General features: G+C 44.4%; 1 protein-coding gene across 1 annotated transcript in view; it reads right to left on the bottom strand.

Annotated features, from left to right (window-relative positions):
- Positions 1-20794, bottom strand: part of PEBP4 (phosphatidylethanolamine binding protein 4) — a 2262838-nt gene that overhangs the window by 28743 nt on the left and 2213301 nt on the right. The window contains exon 7 of the mRNA XM_078665387.1: positions 16054-16218. Within this exon, the coding sequence (XP_078521513.1) occupies positions 16054-16218 (165 nt within the window). The remainder of the gene's footprint in view (positions 1-16053; positions 16219-20794) is intronic.

Here is a 20794-nt window from a genome sequence, read left to right as displayed (position 1 = left end):
TACATCTAAAGATTGCTTGTTTGATGCACAAAGACCTCCATTTCGAAACCCCTGGTTACCTGGCTTAAAAACTAGAACTATCAGGAGGGGGTAGACCATCAAGAAGTGCAAATTCTCTCCTACTGAAACCTCAGAACTTTCACAAAAAGAGAACGGAGCTCAGAACCTTCTCTTGCTCGGCACCAAAGATCTGGAACTCTCTCCCACTGGAAATCCACAGAATCCCCTTCACGGCTGCATTCAAACAGGAAGTAAAAATAATCCTAATGAACAAGTTCTTGCCTTAAATGGCCATGGTTTGTCTGCTTTCAAAATGTCCTTGACTACACTCTTTTTTGGCCTAATAACTGTAATGTTCAGGGTTGTCTGTCATACCCTACTAAGTAATGTTTGCTCTCACCCTTGTACATTGTTATTAGTTCATTATGTTATCCTCTGTTACCTCCTCTGTAATGCCCCCTTTACTTTGTTCTTCCCTTCCTTTATGTGAAGCGCTCTGATACCCTTCGGGGTCTTGTTCGCGATATACAAAACTTTTTAAATAAATGCCTGGGCTAGTGCTGTCTATTTTGCTATACCATATCCATGATAGCAGAAACGGCCTCCCAAGGGGGCATATACAAGCATTAAGTACACTGTGATCAATACATCGAACCAATGAAAATTCCCTCCCCACGCCATGTCATCCCCAACTTGTCACGTTCGAAGCACCTCCCCCCCTAACTCAAGAGATTTCTGGCGTACTGCCAGTTAGTGGTTAACACACAGGGGCGGATGTTGCCATTTCACCAACAGTACTCCACTTCCATGAGAATCTGGTCTCGCCATCTGAGCATATAGTAGACATTCAGCGTATCTCAATATAAAGTAAAACATAAATGCTTGGACTGAGTGACTCCTCTCCCCCACTCATTCATCCCTAAAGGTTGTAGCTTGACTGTAATGTCACCCATTCGGACCCTGAAACAAGGTAAATATGATCATATTGATCATAGGCATGCATTAATGTACGAACAGTTATGTCCCCCACACTTCCCAGGGGCAAGGGCTGGTTCTCTTCTTTAGTGTACATCCCAAAGCGTTCACCATTGGCGCCTGCTCGTCACAAACCACAGAGGGTTCTCGCTAGTTCGACTTACTAATCCTGTTCCTCCATATCGCCCCGAGCAGCCTCGGCCAATTTCTCCACTTCTCCACTTCTAGAAACTGGTTTGATGTAGTCCTTGAGGGCTTTCTGCAAAGATTTGGAATCTAGGAATATCTTTGTCTTTCCGTTCATGATGACTCTCAGCCGGGCAGGGTAAAGCATTGTGTAGTCCAAGTTGTGGTCTCAGCCTCTTCTTCAAGGGGGCAAACTGTCGTCTGGCCTCCTGTACTTTCATGGTGAAGTCCGGATATAGCGAGAACGATGCACCCTCATGTTATAGATCTTTTATTTCCCTGGCCTGCCGTAACGCTGAATCCCTGTCTCTGTAGTTTAGGAGTTTGGCAATGATGGGGCGAGGCGGCGCACCTGGGGGAGGCCTAGGTCCAAGGGAGCGATGTGCTTGCTCAACTACAAACAGTAGAGAAGGTATCGTGGCCCAATAGCGTGACTAGCAGCTTCTCGATAAATACCTCCATGTTGCCTGTGGGTGTTGATTCCAAAAGGCCAGTAATTCTAATATTACTTCTCCTTGACCTAGCTTCAAGATCTTCAGGCTTGTCTTGTATTATAGAGAGGATCTTGCCAAATTGCTTTTGTACAGAGTCCACCTCCTTTGAGCCTTATCCAGATGTTCTGCATCTTTATCAAGCCTCTTGGACATGCGGTCCATACGGTAGGCCAATTAATCAATCTTCCCATCTATGGCGGACAAGCTCTTTTGCATGGCTGCCAATTTTTGGCATACTTCTCCAGCCGGCTCTTCATCCATTTCACTCCTCTCATCCAGTGAATGGGTTTCCCTCGTCTCTTTATTCCTTTATTTTCACTGCTCGAACTGCAGCTTGGGCTGTGTTCTATCCATCTTACCCATGTTGGTGGGGAGGTGAGCCAGACCCAGCTGTATGCCATCACCGATTTCGCCTCCAACAGGGTGTGGTACTCTAAAGGCCAAGGTTGTCGGTCAGCTTAGCGTCCAAAGCAATCAGCCAATACGGTGGGTAGTTAGCCGGCAGCTATCTGTTGGTGCCAGATCTGCAGTTTAGGTGGGTGTTCAGCACTCACGGAAGTGGAAAGACCCTCCTCAATCTTAAGTCCAGCACCACCTCCAGCCTACGCCAGCGTGTAGTTGCGCACTCTCCCGATAATAACTATAAGGTAGCTTAGCTCATGCTGTGGATGAGTGAGTGCAGGTAAGTCGCTTGGTCTCCTACAATGCCAGGGTAACTTCTATGGCAGTAATATATAGCATGTAATGTCAGCAAATAGTCTTACCCCTCTGTGCAAAAAGTAGGGGCTGCACTCACTGTATCTTTGTTGCCCACCTGTTCATGTGAGTTGGCACACAGCCCAAATGGCTATCGCGATCTGACACAGGTCGCACTTCTGTGAGGTAGAGTGTGTGTGTCTCATTCAAATTGATTGTCCTGCTTCACCGTCGATTGCCTCAGGACCCCAGCAACCCGCTATTAATTCCTGAGCCAGCAGCCTCCGCTAGGACAGGCTGTGGTAGCACGTGCCCTCCATGAGGAGGGGATACACAACATTTTGCGCACTCCGGCGCCGAAAAAACCAGGCCGCAAATTCCTGCCCGAGAACGGCGTTGTTTCAAGGCCTGAGGCGCGGCCCCGCACCGCCCGTCAGGAGCAAAGCGATCTCACTGCACGTTCCTCACCCGGCCCCAGAGCCAACGCCTTGTAGGGGATAAGCTGCAACAGAGCTGAGAGTCACCACAGGATCCCAGCTGCGACTACCTCTGCTTGGGCTGTAAGCTCCGATCGGTGGGGCTTCGTGGGAATGCTAGTTCGCCGCTCCTCACTCTCTGCCTTCGGCTGCACCTCCAAGGCTCTGCAATCCTCGCTAGGCCCCTGGGTATCCCTGTGCCGCAGCTACACCCTGTAGATCTACCAGGGCACCACTCGATAGCGCCGAGTCAGGGCTATAAGGTGCATGTCTCGGTATGCAGTTACAACTGCTGCAATGTCAGGATTTGTGCTGGATTAAAGAGATGGCTTGCGGAGCACAATCAAGCCGCGGCCATCTTGAGCTCTGGCAAGCGCCGCCCCCCTACATTATGCAATTGAGGGCCTTATTACGAGTTTAGCGGTGTGGGACGACTCCGCTTCTGCACCTACAAACTCATGTAAGCACCGCCTGCCAGAATTTTACGTTTTTCGTCACTGGTGGGCAGGTCTCTGGGGGTCCCTTTGCAGTGCCTATAAAAAAGGCACCACAATGGGAACGCCAAAGCAAGTTCCTGCAGGGCATTGACTGTCAAGTCAATACCCTGCAAGAACTGGAGGTGCATGCACACAGAGGGGCACACAATGCACCCCCCTGCAGGTATTCCCAGGCCAGAAGCACAAGTGGGGCCCTGCAAGGCCCCCTTTATTTCCTCACTACCATACTTTTACTTTTCACAGCTGGCTCACCCCCGTGAAAAGTGATGCAGAGAGGAATCTTGTTATATGCTTGGCGGGCCATAGCTGCCCCACCAAGCATATTGCAGCCTCAAGACCACTACAAGAACGCCAGGGATCTGCAATCCCTGGCAGCAGCAGCAGTCCTCATGTGGTCCGACCGCCCTACTTGTAATAGGGCGGTCGAACCACTAGTGCGGCAGTAGCCGCACCGCCCCTTTGAGTTTGGCGGTCCATCAGACCACCAAACTCTTAATAAGGCCCTAGGTGTTTTGAGGTAGGTGTAGCTGGTAATTGGCCTGTGATGTGTTTGCGGACTTTGAGGAATATATTGTTTAGTATTTTAGTTGTGGGCCCCAGGAAACTAGTGATTGCCTCTCTTAAATCATGTAGTACGTGTCTTACTTCGATTTTGGTAACATTTGGGGGGTGTTTGTGTTTCCTTACATTAGTAACAATGTCGTCTTTTGTGGTGGACCTCCCTTAACAAGCATTAGTGTAATATTTCTTAAATTTCCAATCGATAGTTTCCATGCTTGCACTTTCTTGTAAGTGTAGCCCATGTGAGAGAATAATTGTTTCTCTTTCTGTGATGTATTTTGCTCTTTTTATCATATGGGCCTGATTTAGGTCTTGGCGGACCCGGTCCCATTGCTGCTTTTTCAGCGGTCTTCCCGCCTCCCTACTATGCGGTCTGCCTGCTCTATTTAGATGCTGGTGGTTTGAAAGACTGTTGTAATGCCGCTGACTCCACCAGGTATATTCACCCTTGTCGACTGCGCAATAGGCAAAAGCATCTGCCAAAGTGAGAACCACCAGTATGTCTGCCAGGCCAATCACAATGTTCCTTCCCACCAACGTGACTGTGGTGGTAAAAATTTCACACCTAAGTTGGTGGATTGGAAGGGATATAAGGCAGAAAAACACCTTTTCTCACTTTCACGCTTTGTTTTCCTCCATGGACCCAATCTTCCAAGTCCTACAGCTGCTGCATGATGATGGACAAAATCAACACCATCGTGGACAAAATTGATGGTAAGCTCTACATTTACCTGTTACCTTTTGACTTTTCTGAGAACATTTGCACTGAACTCGAACATTTCTAAATCTCTCTTACAAGTAATAGCATACCAATGTGCAATGCATATGTCTGTAATGTTGATGTTTAAGAATTTTAAAGAAGCACACTTGTATGACCACATTGTATGTAGAAGTTTGGTGCAAACTGCCTTAAATAAATAGACACTTGCACAAAAAATTATGTCAAATCAAAAAGTCACCATACAGGTGTTTTAAATAAATATTGACAATTGTCACATTCAAAGCATATGCAACACACATCATTGGGATAAGTGCAATGTAACATGATGTAGAAATTGCTCTAGACAAGGTGTAACCTTTACCTTAGAAATTACCAGTAAAATCAATGTCAATCCCAAATTTGAAAGTGCTGTCCTGTATCCAGTTTCAATAGTGATAATAGTTTATAAGGTATAATGCATGAATGCTCATACTGATCAGTAATCACGGTAAAACAAACTCACCTACAGTAACACATACCAAGAAAGTTTAAACATGAATTAATTAGTGCAAGTTACCATTACGATGATGAATGCCTGCACCTAAATTCAAATGACTATCACATTCTATGTTAACTAGTGAATGCACTTAATAAAGTAGACATAAATCTGTTGTAGTGCCTGCCATCTTGTTATAGAAAAATAAGTATTTCGAATTTTGATTAACAACATAGCTAGGAATGAAAAAATTGCAAAGTAAAGTTAATACCAGTACTAATTTGGTGAAATTGAATGGATTTATTCCAAATTATGAGAGAAGTCTCTCAGTATACTTTAAAAGCCAAATGGCAATCCATACAGTTCCAAAAAACTCCTGTGCACTGTTGTGGGGGTGGCAAAAATCTTGCCTCCTAAATCCCTCACAAGGGGAACCTCCTCAGGAAGGGGCATCTAGTGGGCAGAGCAGACACCTCAAAGATCTTACTTGGAAGGGGGGTGGGGTTTGGGAGGGGTGCTCTTGGGTTTGGAAGTGGGACTTTTGGTTTTAGATGGGGTGGTTTCTTTATTGGCAAGGGTGGGTTGGGATGTGGAAGGGGTGGTTGGGGTGTGGAAGGGGTAGGTTTGCGTTTGGGAGGCGTGCTTTGGGCTTTGGAATTGGTTAAGGCAAGGGCAAACAGCAAACTCTAATGGGGAAAATAGATAGGATGTTTTGCAGGGAGTTGGGTTTGGGAGGTAGAGGGAGTGGCAGATGTGCATGTGTCTGTTGAGAGCTCATGGTGCCTGTGGGTCTCGTGTATGTCGTGGTCGTTTGGGTGTGTCTTGCTTTCTAGGTGGCTATTGTTTGGGTGAGTGTGGGTGTGGATTCTAATGTATGTGTGTGTGGATGGATGTGCTGTGGAGGTGCTGGGTGTGGTTGTGTTGCATGTGGATGTGGTGGTGTATGTAGGCGTGGTGGTGGGTCCGGTGTCTGTGGGTGTGCTGGTGGTGGGTGTGGCGGTGAGTCCAGTGTCGATGGAAATGGTGGCAGTGCTTGTGGGTGTGGTGGTGGCTGTGATGTCTGTTGGTGGGCTGGTGTTGGGGGTGGTGCATGTGTGTGTTGTGGTTGGTGAGGTGTTTGTGAGTTAGTTGATGGTGGAACATGTGGGTGCCTGTGTTTTTTGTGGTGTTTGTGTTTCTCTGTGTCTGAGTGGGTGCATTCAAAGGTGTGAGTGTGCTTGGGACAGGTTTGAGAATAGGGAACTGGGATGGGTAAGGGGTGGGAGGTGGGGCACAAGATTGGGATGGTTGGGAGGTTGCAATCAATGAGGTGGCTAGACCATGGAAAGACCTCTGTAGGTTTGACAAAGCACTGTGAATGCCTTCCAGGTATGCTACCATTTGTTGCATATGGCAGCAAAGCCCCTGAATAATGTAGTCTGGCCTGCAGAGATGTTCCGGAGGAGTTCAATAGCTTCTTCACTCAGCGCAGCCAAGGGCGCAGGGGGTGTGGTGCCGGCAGCGAAGAAGATACCAACCCTTTTGGGGGGGGGCTGGTTTGGCCAACTAGGGGGGAGCAAGAGGGAGGGTGAAAATGGTACTTTGGGTAGAGGACAAGGACGCAGTTTGTAGTGTTCCTGTCAGGTCTGCCACCACTAGAGAGTGCTCGCTCGTAGAGGCCTCAGAAGATTATGTTGTGGAGCTGGCAGGCTCTTTTGCACTCCCTCACTGTCCGTGCCACTGGGTCCCTCAGTATCGGTGGTGTCAGCACCTGGACCACAGAGGCCAACTGCTTTCCTGCCTCTGTGGCCAATGTCTCCCCAGCTTGCTCCTGATGATACTGAAATGACATATGTAATAGTTTAATTGAATCTGTGTAAACAGAACTAATCATGAACTTTGATCACAAAACAGTTTCCAAGCTTTCATATTTCACTTGTTTCAAGGCTCTCAAACTTTGGTTCTACATTAGCAGAAACTCATGCATGTACCCCACAATTTCAGAAACCATTTTATCACTGTTTTGTCATTCTCCATGGTACCTCCTATATCATTATTATGATCTTGTCTCTTGTCCATTTTTATGTCTATCAGGTAACTGTTTAACACATCTGAATGGTTGGGTGTTGTTGTTTAGAACAGTACACTTTTGTCATTAAAAAGGATATCAACCAAGCATCTGCATTATTTTCATTCACAAAACGTAAAATATGAATCAATGTGTGTCAATAAATACTGCAGTTTTGTACCAATATTTGTATAAACTGAAAGCCTATTTCCTTTGTTTAGGCATTTCACAATGGCAACACTTACTTCAAGTAACTAAAGTATATGTCAAAAGTAAAAAGTATTAAGTGGATTTTGTACTGAAGCAGCATATTAATGGATCACAAACTATGTAGACGTCAATGCTGTTGAAGACATTAAGAAAAATACATTTGGGTGGATTGACAAATGACTTCTACAGCATAGGCCTTGAAACATTTCTAATCCACTTCAGTAAAGAGCAAAAACTTTTCCACATTTGACTCCAAAATATCTCTAGTTATTTGAAGTTTGTTGAAGAGGTGTGGTGCCGCGGCCAGGGCGACTGACCCCGGAATCTGGGGATCACGGTTCGATCCCCGGCTCCGGCAGCAGATTAGCCCAGCACCATGTGACTCTGGGCAATAGCTTGCTTAATCTTCCCGACGGCCCCCAGCGCCTAGAGACCCTTACGGGTGATTGTGCGCTTTACAAATGTGGATTATTATTATTATTATTATTATTATTACCATTGTGACATTTTTCACAAAATATGCTGGCTTTCACTTTAGGCAAAAATTGGTACAACATCACAGTAAATATTACATACACTGAGTCATATATAATTTCAACATCAAATATTCAAATGTAAATCGCAATATGCAACGTATTACACCTTGATGCAGATCTACATTTGCATAAAGAGTCAAGAGTTGGGCCTGATTTAGAGTTTTCCTCATGGGATACTCCTACAGATATGTGATGGAACATTCCAACTGCCAAAATTACTTTAAGTATCCCCTTTTTCTTTATCATTGATTTATCATCTGGACATAACAAAGGACATTGAGAAATGGTTTCAGGTATATGTTACTCTATTGTCAACGTGTACACATTCCGGACTGCGTTTCAACTAAAATTGAATGCCTTTCACAAATATTTGTACTAAAAACAGACTGGCTTAAACACACTTTTGTAAAGGAGTAAGACATCATGCAAAAATATCACTTTTAACATGTTTGAAACAGTATTTCTGATGCAAAACACAATTGGAATATGTTTTGAATCCAAATGTGGCCATGTGGCTTACAATGTACACACTGCTCCATGTCAGCGAGCTATCCCCTACTCTGTTGGGGATATTACTGAGTGCACCACGTGTGGGTGGATGCCGGTCCCCACAATTCCCTGTTCTGGCAAGCTCCCTCCTTTAGGTAGTAAATGCGCTTTGTTAAATACCAGGTCTCTTCCTCAGCACGCTCTCGACATATATAATCTCTTAACACAAGATGACATAGATTGTCTCTTTCTCACAGAAACATGGCTCGGTGAGGGCTCGGAACCTGATTTGGCTATTGCCATCCCTCCCTCTTATGCTATTTTCCGTCGAGACAGATGCAAGGGAAGGGGAGGCGGAGTTGCACTTATCATTAAAAGGCACATTCCTTGTACCATCTTGTCGACGGATGATTTACCTGGCTGTGAAACCCTCGCCTTCTCCCTGGCCCTATCCCCCCATCAATCCTGCCTGGGGCTTTTGCTTTATAGACCACCTGGCCCTTTGGGCTCCTTTACAGAGGATTTGCTATCGATCATTTCCACACTGAGTCTTAGAGCAAAACACTGCCTTATACTCGGGGACTTTAACATCCACATGGATAAGGGCGAGGATCCTGAAGTGCAAAAATTTTTGGACATGGCATCGTCGGTGGGACTTCATATGTACCTACAGTCTCCTACACATGAGAAGGGGCATATTTTAGATCAAATTTTTTCGACCGTTCCGGTGGTCCTTTCCTCCCTTGCCCCAGTTCTCTGGTCGGACCATTTCCTAGCTGATTTCACGTTAGTACATCAGCCTGTGGCCGCCCGCATTTCGCAGCGGCTCGCTGCTCGTAGTTCTAGAGCCTTCCACAAAGTCACCCCGGTCATGATCACCCAGGCCTTAGAAACCCATCCTTGTGTTCTTACGGGCAGTTTGGAGGATGATGTGGTGTGTTTTCAGAATTGGCTCACTGCACGTCTGGAATCCTTGGCACCATCTCGCCAGGTTAGATCTGAACTGGCACGAGCATCAGCCCCGTGGTTCTCTGCTGCCTTGGCGGCCAAGAGAAGGCACTGCAGGAGACTGGAGAGAATTTGGAGGAGGCACTATGATACATCGGCTAAGCAGTCTTACAGAGTAGCAGTGAAAGAATACCACAGGGAGATCGTTGCAGAGAAAAAATCCTTTTTGGCCAAAAGGATCGAGGAAGCAGACAGCTCCTGCAAAGAGATCTTTAAGATTGTTAAAGAATTCACCTCCCCCTCCTGCTGCACTCCTGCGTCTGCTTTCTCGGAACCTTGGGTCATGGAGCTTGCAGTATTTTTTACTAATAAAATACGTACTATCCAGTCAGCTTTGCAAGGAACCCAGATCAGCTTGAGTACGGGTTCAGAGGTCGGCGGCCTGTCCAACCCCGGGTTATGCCCACTAGCGATGCATATGGATTCCGTGGGCCCTACCCTGCACTGTTTTCCCTCTTTAGAGCCTCAGGTCTCGCTTGACCTTTTGTCTAGCCTGAAATCTGGCTCTCCTCTGGACCCTTGTCCCGCCAAGTGTCTTGCGACCCTGGCACCTGCCCTTAACCCGATCATCAACTCTCTCATTAATGCATCTTTGAAGTCGGGCAAAGTCCCCTCCTCCTGGAAACAGGCCTTAGTTCTTCCCCTTATTAAAAAACCGAATGCAGATGCCAAACTGCATTCCAACTATAGGCCTATCTCGCTGCTCCCTGCCCTGGCCAAGATCACTGAAAAGTATGTTCATTCCACCCTTACCAACTTTGTAGAGGGTAACTCCCTTTTACACCAGTCACAGTCTGGATTTAGATCTAACCTGAGCACCGAGACCGCTCTACTTGAGGTAACTGAGATTGTGAAGGAGACCCTCGATAGGGGTGGAAAGGCCCTGCTCATCATGCTTGATTTGTCGGCGGCCTTCGACACCGTCCCCCATGACCTCCTCCTAATTAGACTCTGGGAGATTGGGCTGCGGGGTACGGTGTTCGCATGGTTTCAGTCTTTTTTGGCCGATCGGAGACAAACGATCTGGGCTCCCCCTTTCTCCGCCCGGATGCCACAGCTTGAGGTAGGGGTCCCGCAGGGCTCCATACTGAGTCCTTCCCTCTTTAATATCTTCCTTACACCTCTTGCGGCACGGGTGGAGGAGCTAGGGGCCCAGATCATATCCTATGCGGATGACACGCAGCTCCTGTTCACTTGTGACAGGGGTTGTGACTTCGATGGAGCAGCCATTCGGAAGTGTTTGGAGTTTGTGTTTGACTGGTTTGGGAAAAACGGCCTCAAATGCAACTCCGACAAATCCGAGATATTGTTCTTTGGCTGTTCTGCAGACCCACGATGGAAGCAATGGTGGCCTTCGGCCATGTCTCCCCCTGCCAGCGATTCGGTCACAGCTAAGAACCTGGGTATGATGGTCGACAACACTCTTTCCTTCAAAACCCAGGTTGCTGGCTTGACGGGGAAGTGCTTTGCCATCTTAAGGATGTTGCGTAAGTTTTTGCCCTATTTATCTTTGGAGCATAAGAAAATCACGGTGCAAGCATTAATTGGCTCGCGCCTAGACTACGCCAACATCCTTTACTTAGGTCTTCCTGAATATCTGCTGACTCGTCTACAGATAGTTCAAAATTCTGCAGCCAGAGCAATCTTCGGTCTAACTAGAAGATCTAGGGCTAGCAGTCTCCTTGTCTCTCTACACTGGTTGCCGATTCGTAAGCGTATCTTCTTCAAGACCCTAACTACAGCGTTTAGGGCGCTTCACAATTTCGGCGCTGAATATCTGCAGAGAAGGGTCAATTTTTATCTTCCATCTAGACCTCTGAGATCTGCTGCCCAGGCCAAGGCTATCGTTCCAACAGTGAAGCGTGCTCGCTGTGGAGGTCGCTCCTTTAGTTACCTTGCACCCCGCCTCTGGAATACATTGCCCCTGACGCTGCGGGCATGCACCAATCTCTCGGTGTTTAGGAAAGGACTTAAAACTCACCTGTTTGCTATGTAATGCTGTTATGGTTAATTCTGGTTTTATTTTCTGTTATGGCTGTGTGTTTGCTGCTGGTATTTGGTGTGATGATCTTAAGCGCCGGGACGCTCTTTGGAGCAGCTGAGCGCTCTACAAAACAAACAGTAACATAACATAACATAACATAACATAACATTAATTTTGATGTGACTAGTCAAATTGGCTCACATGCTCACTCTTGTTTGTGTAGAATCAGAACTTAGCAATGTGACGTTTGGTATATCCTGTGTATCATAAGTGCATAATATGCTATGTCACATGTAACAGGGCTACCATTACATCATCCACAATAGTGAAGGAGCATCACAACTGACACAATAAAGACTATTGGCCTATTTGTTACAACTTTCACTCATGACATCTAACAACATGATGTATATGTGCTGTTGAGGCAGCCATGTGCCTGATTAGAACAGTCGTTTGGTAGTGAAGCGGAATCAGGTGGGATCCTTTCTGACAAATTAATAGATAAAGTAAATCATCATACACATTTTGCAAAACTTACACCTTCAAGAACTCTTCTTGTGCATTGGACACAGGTCACTCTTAATGTTGGTGGGAAAAATCCTGGCTGTAACAACAAAATAGTCATGTAAAATGTGACACTTACCCCCTTCATGCTGCTGTTGGGCTCTCAACTGCCCATCAAGCTAATGATAGGCCACCGCAAGAATGCAGGCCATGAAGGAGGTCAGGGTATGGAGCATGTGCTTTCTCCACTGGGAGGACTGCCCGTGTGGACTTTGGTTGGCTTTCTCTTCCTGCAATGGAGGTACCTTAGTAGCAATGGCCTTCCAGATTTCCCACTTCTGATGGGCATTGACCTGTCTGGATAGAAGAAATGAAAGGAAAAAATGGTTTTGTGACCTTTTGTTTGTCTGTATTGATGTAACACAATTTTACTATATTCATCACAAGCATGACTCTTAAGTTACCATATTTTCAAATACTGACCAAAACAATTATATTGATAAACACTTCTGTAGGGATCTGTTGATTACCCTGATCCCTTGTCATGTCCTACACTTACTAATCCAGGCCAGTGACATCATCTAGCCCAGGGGGGGGTCCTACATTTTCTGGGATGTGAGCTGCTTCATATGAGTGCAAAACATTGTGAACTACTGAAAGCTAAACAACTTGCTCATTGTTACCAGACACATTCACAGACAGCTTCATTGACTTGATGCCTAAAGTCCATAGAACCAGATATTATGGCTTAAACTACTCTGGGGGTTTCAGAAGGCTGGGTTGGAGGTAAATGCGACACAGCTGTTTTGATGGCTCAATGATGTCTGTTTATTCATATTTATTGATAGTGAAATGTTTATACATTCATAAGGGAAACTCCTTATTGTGCTAATCAGGATATTCTTGTCCTTCCAGGTTACTCAACACCAGTGGAGGTCCCCAGGATTGCATGAACAGAAACAAAAAGAAAAGGTATGCGAACTGTGAGTATGGGTTTGAACTGTTTTCCTATTTTCTTCCCCACACCAGAAGTGATCACCAGGTATGTTTCTTTCCCCTTCTGGAATTGTGGTGCCCGTCTGTTTCCTATCTGGGACAGGTGTACCCGATGGTGTCCTTTGTTTGGTTGCTTTAACACACAAAAAATATATATTTTGTGCCCCCAAAGAAAAGGAAAAGAAATAATAACGTGTAGAGGAAAAAAAAAAAAAAAGCTTCAGGGAAAAATCTTTCTTATGGCTTTCGTCCTTATTTTATGAGGGCTCCCGAACTTTTATCCATTAAAGCAGGTAAACGTGCAGGTGTTAGCATGTTGGGTTGACGGTAACGTTCTCCCACCACCAAACACCACGTGAGCTATGCCTGTGATATTCCCCCTCCCTCCTCCCACTCGATTCCTGTATTCGTCACTCACCCCACACAGTCCCAACTCTCCTGAGTTGCACCAGTCATTGGGTGTCCTCCGTGACCAACCACCACTCCTCGGGTCCAGTCTCGGAGTCCTCTTCCTCTCCTTGGGGCTGACAGACGTTGTCTTGCTCTTGGGAGTATTCGGTTGTTTCCGGCAGTCCTGCATCTGTCCTCCCTGTTGCTGGCACTGCTATTATTCCTGGTCCTTCCTAATTCAGTCCTGTCTCCTCATTCTCGGCGTCCACAGTGACAGCTGTCTTCCTTCTGTCTGCCCCCTTCACGCCCTCCTCCTGCTCCTTGACTTCCTCCTTCCTCCCTTTGGCTTTTGATTGAGTTGTTGTCTTCCTCAGATCCGCCTACTTAAGGAGACTGGTTTTAGTGCTGCGTCCACGATATGACAGGTATTTCCTTTTCCCGTCCAGTATTGTCAAAAATTCCCGATGAGAGAATGTCCTGGCCCCACACCGGTAAGTAAATCAATTACATACTATGACTGAGGGCACTACAAAAGGGCTGCCATGTGAGTCAGTGAGGGCGTGTTCTTTGGGGATGTACGAACATGTGTACGTATGAATGGTATATAATTGTACGGGTGACAGAGTCTGTGTAGTATGTACTTGGAGCACAAGACACAGCTTTTGCCATACGCAGCACCGTTACATGGATGACACAAACATACAATTGTATGTTCTTCTGAATTGGGGGAATTTAAAAGTGCAGAGAAATATTCGACCAAACATTTCATATCATGAACATTTGTCTGCACTTTAAAATTCTCACATGTAAAAAAGGGCAGTATCTTGCATACATAAGTTACAGAACCAGGTGTTTATGAGGTGTCAGGCGCTCATATAGTTGTCTCATATACGTATTCAAGAACAGGGTTTTAGCCTGTGGTGATTTCAATATTGGGAAGATACACCCTACTCCCCTTATTACAATCCTGAGATTGAGAAACGATGTCTAATTATATGTTGCACGTGCCATTCAAGTAAATCAATAGTTATTTTAACCAGAAAGTGTAATAAAACTGAGAGATTTCCTTTCTTTTATTTGGGAGGTATCCCTACGACTTTGTCAGGGCTAGTTTGCTGATAGGCTTCAGTGGTCAGACCTCCTGCGTGGAGTGAGCCAGCGTAGCAGGTCAATAGGTCTTGTTGCCATGAATGTATGACGTTACAACGAATTCCGTTGCAACGCATGCCTTTACCACGCATGCGTTACAACGGAATTCGTTTACCACTCATAACATTTTCCTCGATTGGTGGCGTGGTGACGTCATACGTCGTTAAGAGAAAGCGTAAGGTTTTTTCCGATTTCTCTTAAACGACGTGACTTCAGGTGAGTTTTTTTGGGGGGGGAGACCCCCCAAGCCCCCCTTTTTTTTTAACTTTTTTCCTTTACCACATATACCTTTACTACAAACCTCGTAGTAAAGGTATGCGTGGTAAAGGCTTTCGTGGTAACCACGCATGCGTTGTACTGCATGCGTGGTTAACGATTTCGTGGAAACGGCTTCGTTGTAATGGCCGTTTCCCTGTTGCCATCTGATATCGTCCCAAAGGTGCTCTAAGCAGTAGGAATTGTACTGATTAATGTACAATGATGACAGCTGAATAAACTGCCAGGTGTATGTGGGGCTCGGTATAACGATGTGGTCCCATAAATCGGAGCTAGTCTGCTCAGTGTATTGACCTCTTACATGAAGGAGGTGTGACCACTAAATCCTATTAGCCCTGACAAAGTCTTAGGGTTACCTCCCGAAGACGAAGAAACTCGTGTTGGCTAAAGGAAGGTTGTTTGAAGAAAAGAAAATACTGCAATAGAAGAAAAGAAAGGAAATCTCTCATATTTATTACACTTTCTGGTTAAAAAAAACTGCCAATTTACTTGAATGGTGTGTGCTTCCTGTAAATAGATACATCTTGCATACATATTTATGGCACAGTGAATACTGGGTACTGGGAATAGGAGGCCTGAAGTTTGGACATGAAAAACTTTGAAATGGGAGTAAAATGAGATGAGGTGTTAGCCCAAGAAGTTAAGTGACACTCCATTTCAATTGCTGTCCATTTAAAAGCATTTAGGGGCATATATTGGCGTACCCCGCCAAATATGAGTTGACAAGGAAATATTTTTATGACAGATATACCTCAGTTGTTTGTCCCTGTGACTCAGCCCGAGCCTGGCCCATGATTCCGAAATAGCACTGCTCATTGTCAGGCCCTGCTGCTTTCTGCAGCCTGATTATCATGCTATCAAATTAATACAGCCTTCCTTTAACTTTTACATGAAAAAGGAACCTTGTGTCCACCTAATAACTGACCTGAAGCCTGTGTGCTTCTCTGAAGGGGCCTGGGAGCTTCCGGTAGCTCCCAATTAACTGTTTGATTGGTGGGTCGATACATACAGCTAACATCATTTTTATTTGGTTTTTACAGAAAACATATAAATTTACAGTTGTAAAGACTATATACTCCGTTTTTTAATTTACATGATGTGAGATTTCTACATTTCAGATGTAATTCAAACATATACATATATATATATATATGAACATTGACACCAAATAGAATCTAGGGCTTTAAACACACAAAATATACTAATGTTGTTTTTTGACATTGTAAAGTTCTTACAAATCCCCAACATTAGTGTCCTATGTAAGGAACAAAATATATGACACTTTACATCAATACTGCACTTCACTCAGGAACTCGAAGGGACATAGTTACCTGTGTTTACTGACAAAAACTGACAGATTCACATATACATTTAAACATGTACCTGTTCCTTTGGTGAGCAATAGAGCTGGCCATTGGGGCAAAGGACATCCTGTGTCAGCAACTCCAGCTCCTCTGGCATGAAGGCAGGGTCCTCTTACCTGCTCATACTGGACTTGTTGCTTCCAGAAGTCACAAACAGCAGCAAAAGTAAAGGAGGTCTTGATGGCTGCAGTGTTAGGAGGCAAGTGAGAATTTTTTGAACCACCGCGTACATGTATGTGACATATGCGATGTTTAGCGGAGACGGACACAGCCATTGGCCTTCGTACATTGCTTTCACACACGTTAGCCTATAGCTGTGTCCGCCATGGAGTTGAACACCCACCACGCAGTCAGCTTCTGCTGCGGACATCTGATTGCAAATGTCCTGACGGCGAGGTCAGGCACCCGTCATTTTAGAAGGGGTTTGTGACTGTTAAGTGCGTCATCACCACTAAAAATGGTGGCTTCCTTGTTTACAAATTCGCACTTTGAAGGACATGCATATTAAAAAAATTATTTTTATTAGTAGTGCGTTATTGTGGTTCAATGCGATATTTGCGCGCTGTTGTTTACACCTCCGATAAATGCATTTTGGTTGAATTTAAAAAAAAAAAGAAATGTGTAATTAATACATTCTTTCATATTTAAACATTTGACAGGTACAAAATGAAATTTGTGAAAAAGACCAAAAAAGAGTTAGGTTAAAATTTGTTCTGGACACATATATATTATTAGCACAAAATTTCATTTGTGTTAATAATCAAAAATAATTCATTTGGAAAATGTTTAAAAACTTTCACAACTCTTCCAATGTAGATATTTGAACCCTGGGAGAGTGCGGTGACGACAGCCTCAAATGTACTGCCCATTTTCAGACCTTGCCACCATGGAAGAACAGGATATTATCAAAAAGTTCAGAATGAATAGGCAAACTATACTCGATTTATGTCATCAGCTGCAGCCAGATCCTCTGACTCACAACAGAAATCCCACATCTATTATACAAATTGTCAAACTTATGGCAGTACTTGATTTTGTGGTCACAGGATCATTCCAATACACTGAAGTAGTATTGGGTGGAATGTCACAAGCAACTTTCAATGGTGTGCTACAAGAAGTTCTTTCATCAGTGTAGAGACACATCAACAGCTTCATCCAGTTTACACGACATGAGGAGTTTGCTAATGTGAAGGCAGATTTCTATGGTTTGGGTCGCCTACCACATGTGGTTGGAGCAATTGATGACACACATATTGCTTTAGTGCCAACACAAGCCAGGGAACAAGTCTACCGGATTAGGAAGCACTTCCATTCAATCAATGTGCAAGTTGTCTGCTTAGCTGATTTGTACATCACAAGTGTTTGTGTGCGTTTCCTCAGATTAGCCCATGATTCCTTTGTACTATGGAACAGCATCATACCCCTGTTAATGTCTCAATTTGAAAGTGAGAATGCCTTGCTTGTTGGGAAATACAATCTGACATAATATTGGTTGGGTAATTTTAAGATGAGTCATCTGAAATGTTGTTACATATCTTGGGTTCTTCTATTTTTTTCATTTAGGAGACTCAGCTTATCCTAACCGACCATGGTTGTTGGCACCGCTGAGGAATCCAACAACACCAGGAAAAGTCTGCTTCAGTGAGGCCCATGGAAGAACTAGGAGGCCAGTGGAGCAGGCTATGGGGCTCTAAAAGGCCAGATTTAGCTGAGTGTACAAGAATGGTCTTGGAGCCCTCCTCTACTCACCCGATAAGGTGTGCCCATTCGCCATGGCCTACTGCATGCAGCACAACATAGCCCTGCGATGCAAAATCACTTACATCGAAGAATATGGGGCCCATGAACAGCCACCCAGTGGGTATCCTGAAATTACAAATTAAGATGATAGTGGTGAGGAGGGGGGTTGACTTACATTAGGATGTCATTGACAACTTCTTCACATGATTGTAAGTATCTCTTTGCATATTATCACATTAAAGGCTAAAATACTATTAATGTAATAAGGAAAAAAGTATGTGCTGGACATTTTTTTGGAAGGGCAAGTTAAGGGAAATCCTGGCCACAGGTCTTTGTTGATTCAAGTTTTGACACATTCACATTTATGTTCATTTTGATTGTTTATCTCTGATTGTGTTTTGGGAAATGTGTCTTCAAAAAGATGACTTTGTAATGTGTCAGTTGTGTGTATCTTTTAGTTTTAATCTGCTTTAGGTATTTTCACCATGTCATCTTCATTTGGACATTCCAAAGTTGTGACATTTGCAGTTATATGATGCTGTTTTGATGTACAAAGGGACCATGGGTTGATCCTGGGCAAAGCAGGCAGAGACTTTGGGTGTACATATCTTGTACCAAGACAACGTACACAATGATTGTATGGAGGTTTTGAAGATTGCTTTGGACTCATTCTCTGTTGTGTTTGCCACTAAGCCAATATGTGTGCCTTCAACTGCTAAAACCACATGTGGTAGTGGAGCCAAAGCATACTAAAATCCCTTCACATTGCCTAAATCCTCATTTAGTGTAAAGTATATGAAGCTGTTGATATGGCTCATCATTATAGGACAAAAGTCTTGCGGCACACCACTTTGGTTGAGACATACTCCCAGATACTGGGACAGTGTATTGGAATGGTACCGTGTCTGCCAAATGTAGCACTGCCATGATTTTGACTATTGATGTTATTGGTGTGGGATTCCTTATGTGAGTCCAATGATCTAGCTCCAGCTAGACATAAATGAATAAAGATTTGCCTATTGAATCAAGTTGTTTTTGTTCTATCCCTTTCAATGTTGGCAAGGTCTGGAATTAGCAATGCGAAAATGGCACTGCGTGTTTGTTTCAGGTAAGAATTGTCATGTTTGTGAACATGTTGACAGACTAATCTTTGACAAATGTGAACAATTACTATTTGATGAGTTATTTGTATTTTGTTGTTATGGTTGAGAACTTGAGAGAAACATTACCTACTTGCAATTCATTTATGATTACACAATAATTTGCTTTTTGACATTTTATATATCAGAAAGGTAAATGTGCCCAGAAATAGTCTACAGTAAATCGTACTCCCACACCAGAGGAAATTAGGTTTGGGGTCTCTTGCTTGTCGTGTTAGAGGTCTTGCCATCCTCTTCTGCGGGTAGTCTGGATGGACGTCCCCTCCTGTGGTGGAGGTGAGGGGGTGACCCACAGTTGCAGGGACTGGGGTGGGTGCCGGTGTTTCTACTTGTGGCAGGGCCTCTGTTCCTGTGGCTTGCACAGATGTAGTAGGCCTACAGAAAGAGTTAGATGGTGCTGGGAAAGCACATATGTGTGTGTGTGAATGTCACGCAGCACTCCAGTCAGGGAGCCTAAATTGGAGTTGACATTCTCCATCTGTACATTGTGCTCCCTCTGCAACGGCTTCATGTCCAAGAGCTCTGTGAGTACCTGGCCCATCATATATTGGGACTGATAGAGGGATCAAAAGACTTGGTTGAGGGTGGCCTAGGTGACAGCCAACCGAGTGGCCTCACTATGCTGGTCTGTAGTGTCCCTCTATGACCCCTACCCCCACTACCCTGTGGCCTTGACCCAGTGTGAGCCATACCACTGGTTCCTGGCTGAACTGTAGGTGGTTGTGTCTCAACAACAATCAGGACTAGGGGACACAAGATCGGCTTGTTATTGCTTTGGACACAGGAAGTTGACTTATCCGGTTGCTGAGGTGTTGTAACAGCTGGGGTGGGAGATAGAGGTCTGGGCCGAGTGAGAATCACTGGAGCCGTCTGCCCTAGGAGACTAGATGGGCCAGACTGCTACTCTTCATCCAGACTTGCAAGAGTGTAGTCATCCCTGGATGCTTGATCCCGGGCTGAAGTGGGGATTTTCTGAGTGGCAGATGGCGGGCCACGTGCTCTGGCTGTTGGACCTATTGAGAATGTAAAAATACGGATGTCCTGAAATGTAGAAATTAGTAATTATACATCTTTTAAGATTCATCCTGTAAGATTTTTATTAAATTTGGTTTAGACCTCGACTTAGGTCGACAAATACATACTTAAAAATATAAAACAATTATATTATTTTGACATTAAAACAACAATATAAAGCTTTTTTAGAATTTATACAGATTATAGCAAGCAAATTCATCAGATGGCGATTTACAAAACTCAATTAAACTTTGTGCAGAGCAGAGATTGTGTCTGAGACATATAGGCTTTATATACCGGCGCCAGGCCACTAACAAAGTCGCGTTTGGGCAAACTAGCAACACATGTAAAAAGTCTTGCACTCCTCCTTTGCACAGATCACAAATTTCTGTGGAGTATTCTGATTTATCCCATTTAAAAGTATGTGTCTTTAGCGGAAGAATCCCCAACCTCATTAAAATTATGGTGCGCTGGACCCTGTGCTTTAAAGAAAAATATAAATATTGTTGCAGAGTTTTGTATTCTAATGTATCTATGAGGTGTGCAAAGTATTTTAGCTGTGAACAATGTACTACATCCAGATCATAGCTTATTCTTGGAGTCAGGTTCTTTAGAAAAAGCTTCACATGTGCGGAAGTCCATGCTTCCAAAAGTGCTCTCGAGCAACCAGACCAGATTAATGCAATACTAAGATTCTTATTGAAAGTATGATGTGAGGACTCGTTTCTAAAAGTCTAAAATTTTAAAACATACCTTAAAGACCCTAGGTCTGCACATAAAAGATTATAGGCCAAGCGCACTATATTTGTGATGTCTTTTGAATAGCCACTAGCTAAGGATAACTCT

Source organism: Lissotriton helveticus, chromosome 11, assembly GCF_964261635.1.
Source record: "Lissotriton helveticus chromosome 11, aLisHel1.1, whole genome shotgun sequence".
NCBI classification, from domain to species: Eukaryota; Metazoa; Chordata; class Amphibia; order Caudata; family Salamandridae; genus Lissotriton; species Lissotriton helveticus.
The sequence above is the reverse complement of the archived record's forward strand: the minus strand, read 5'-3'. Positions and strand labels throughout refer to the sequence as shown.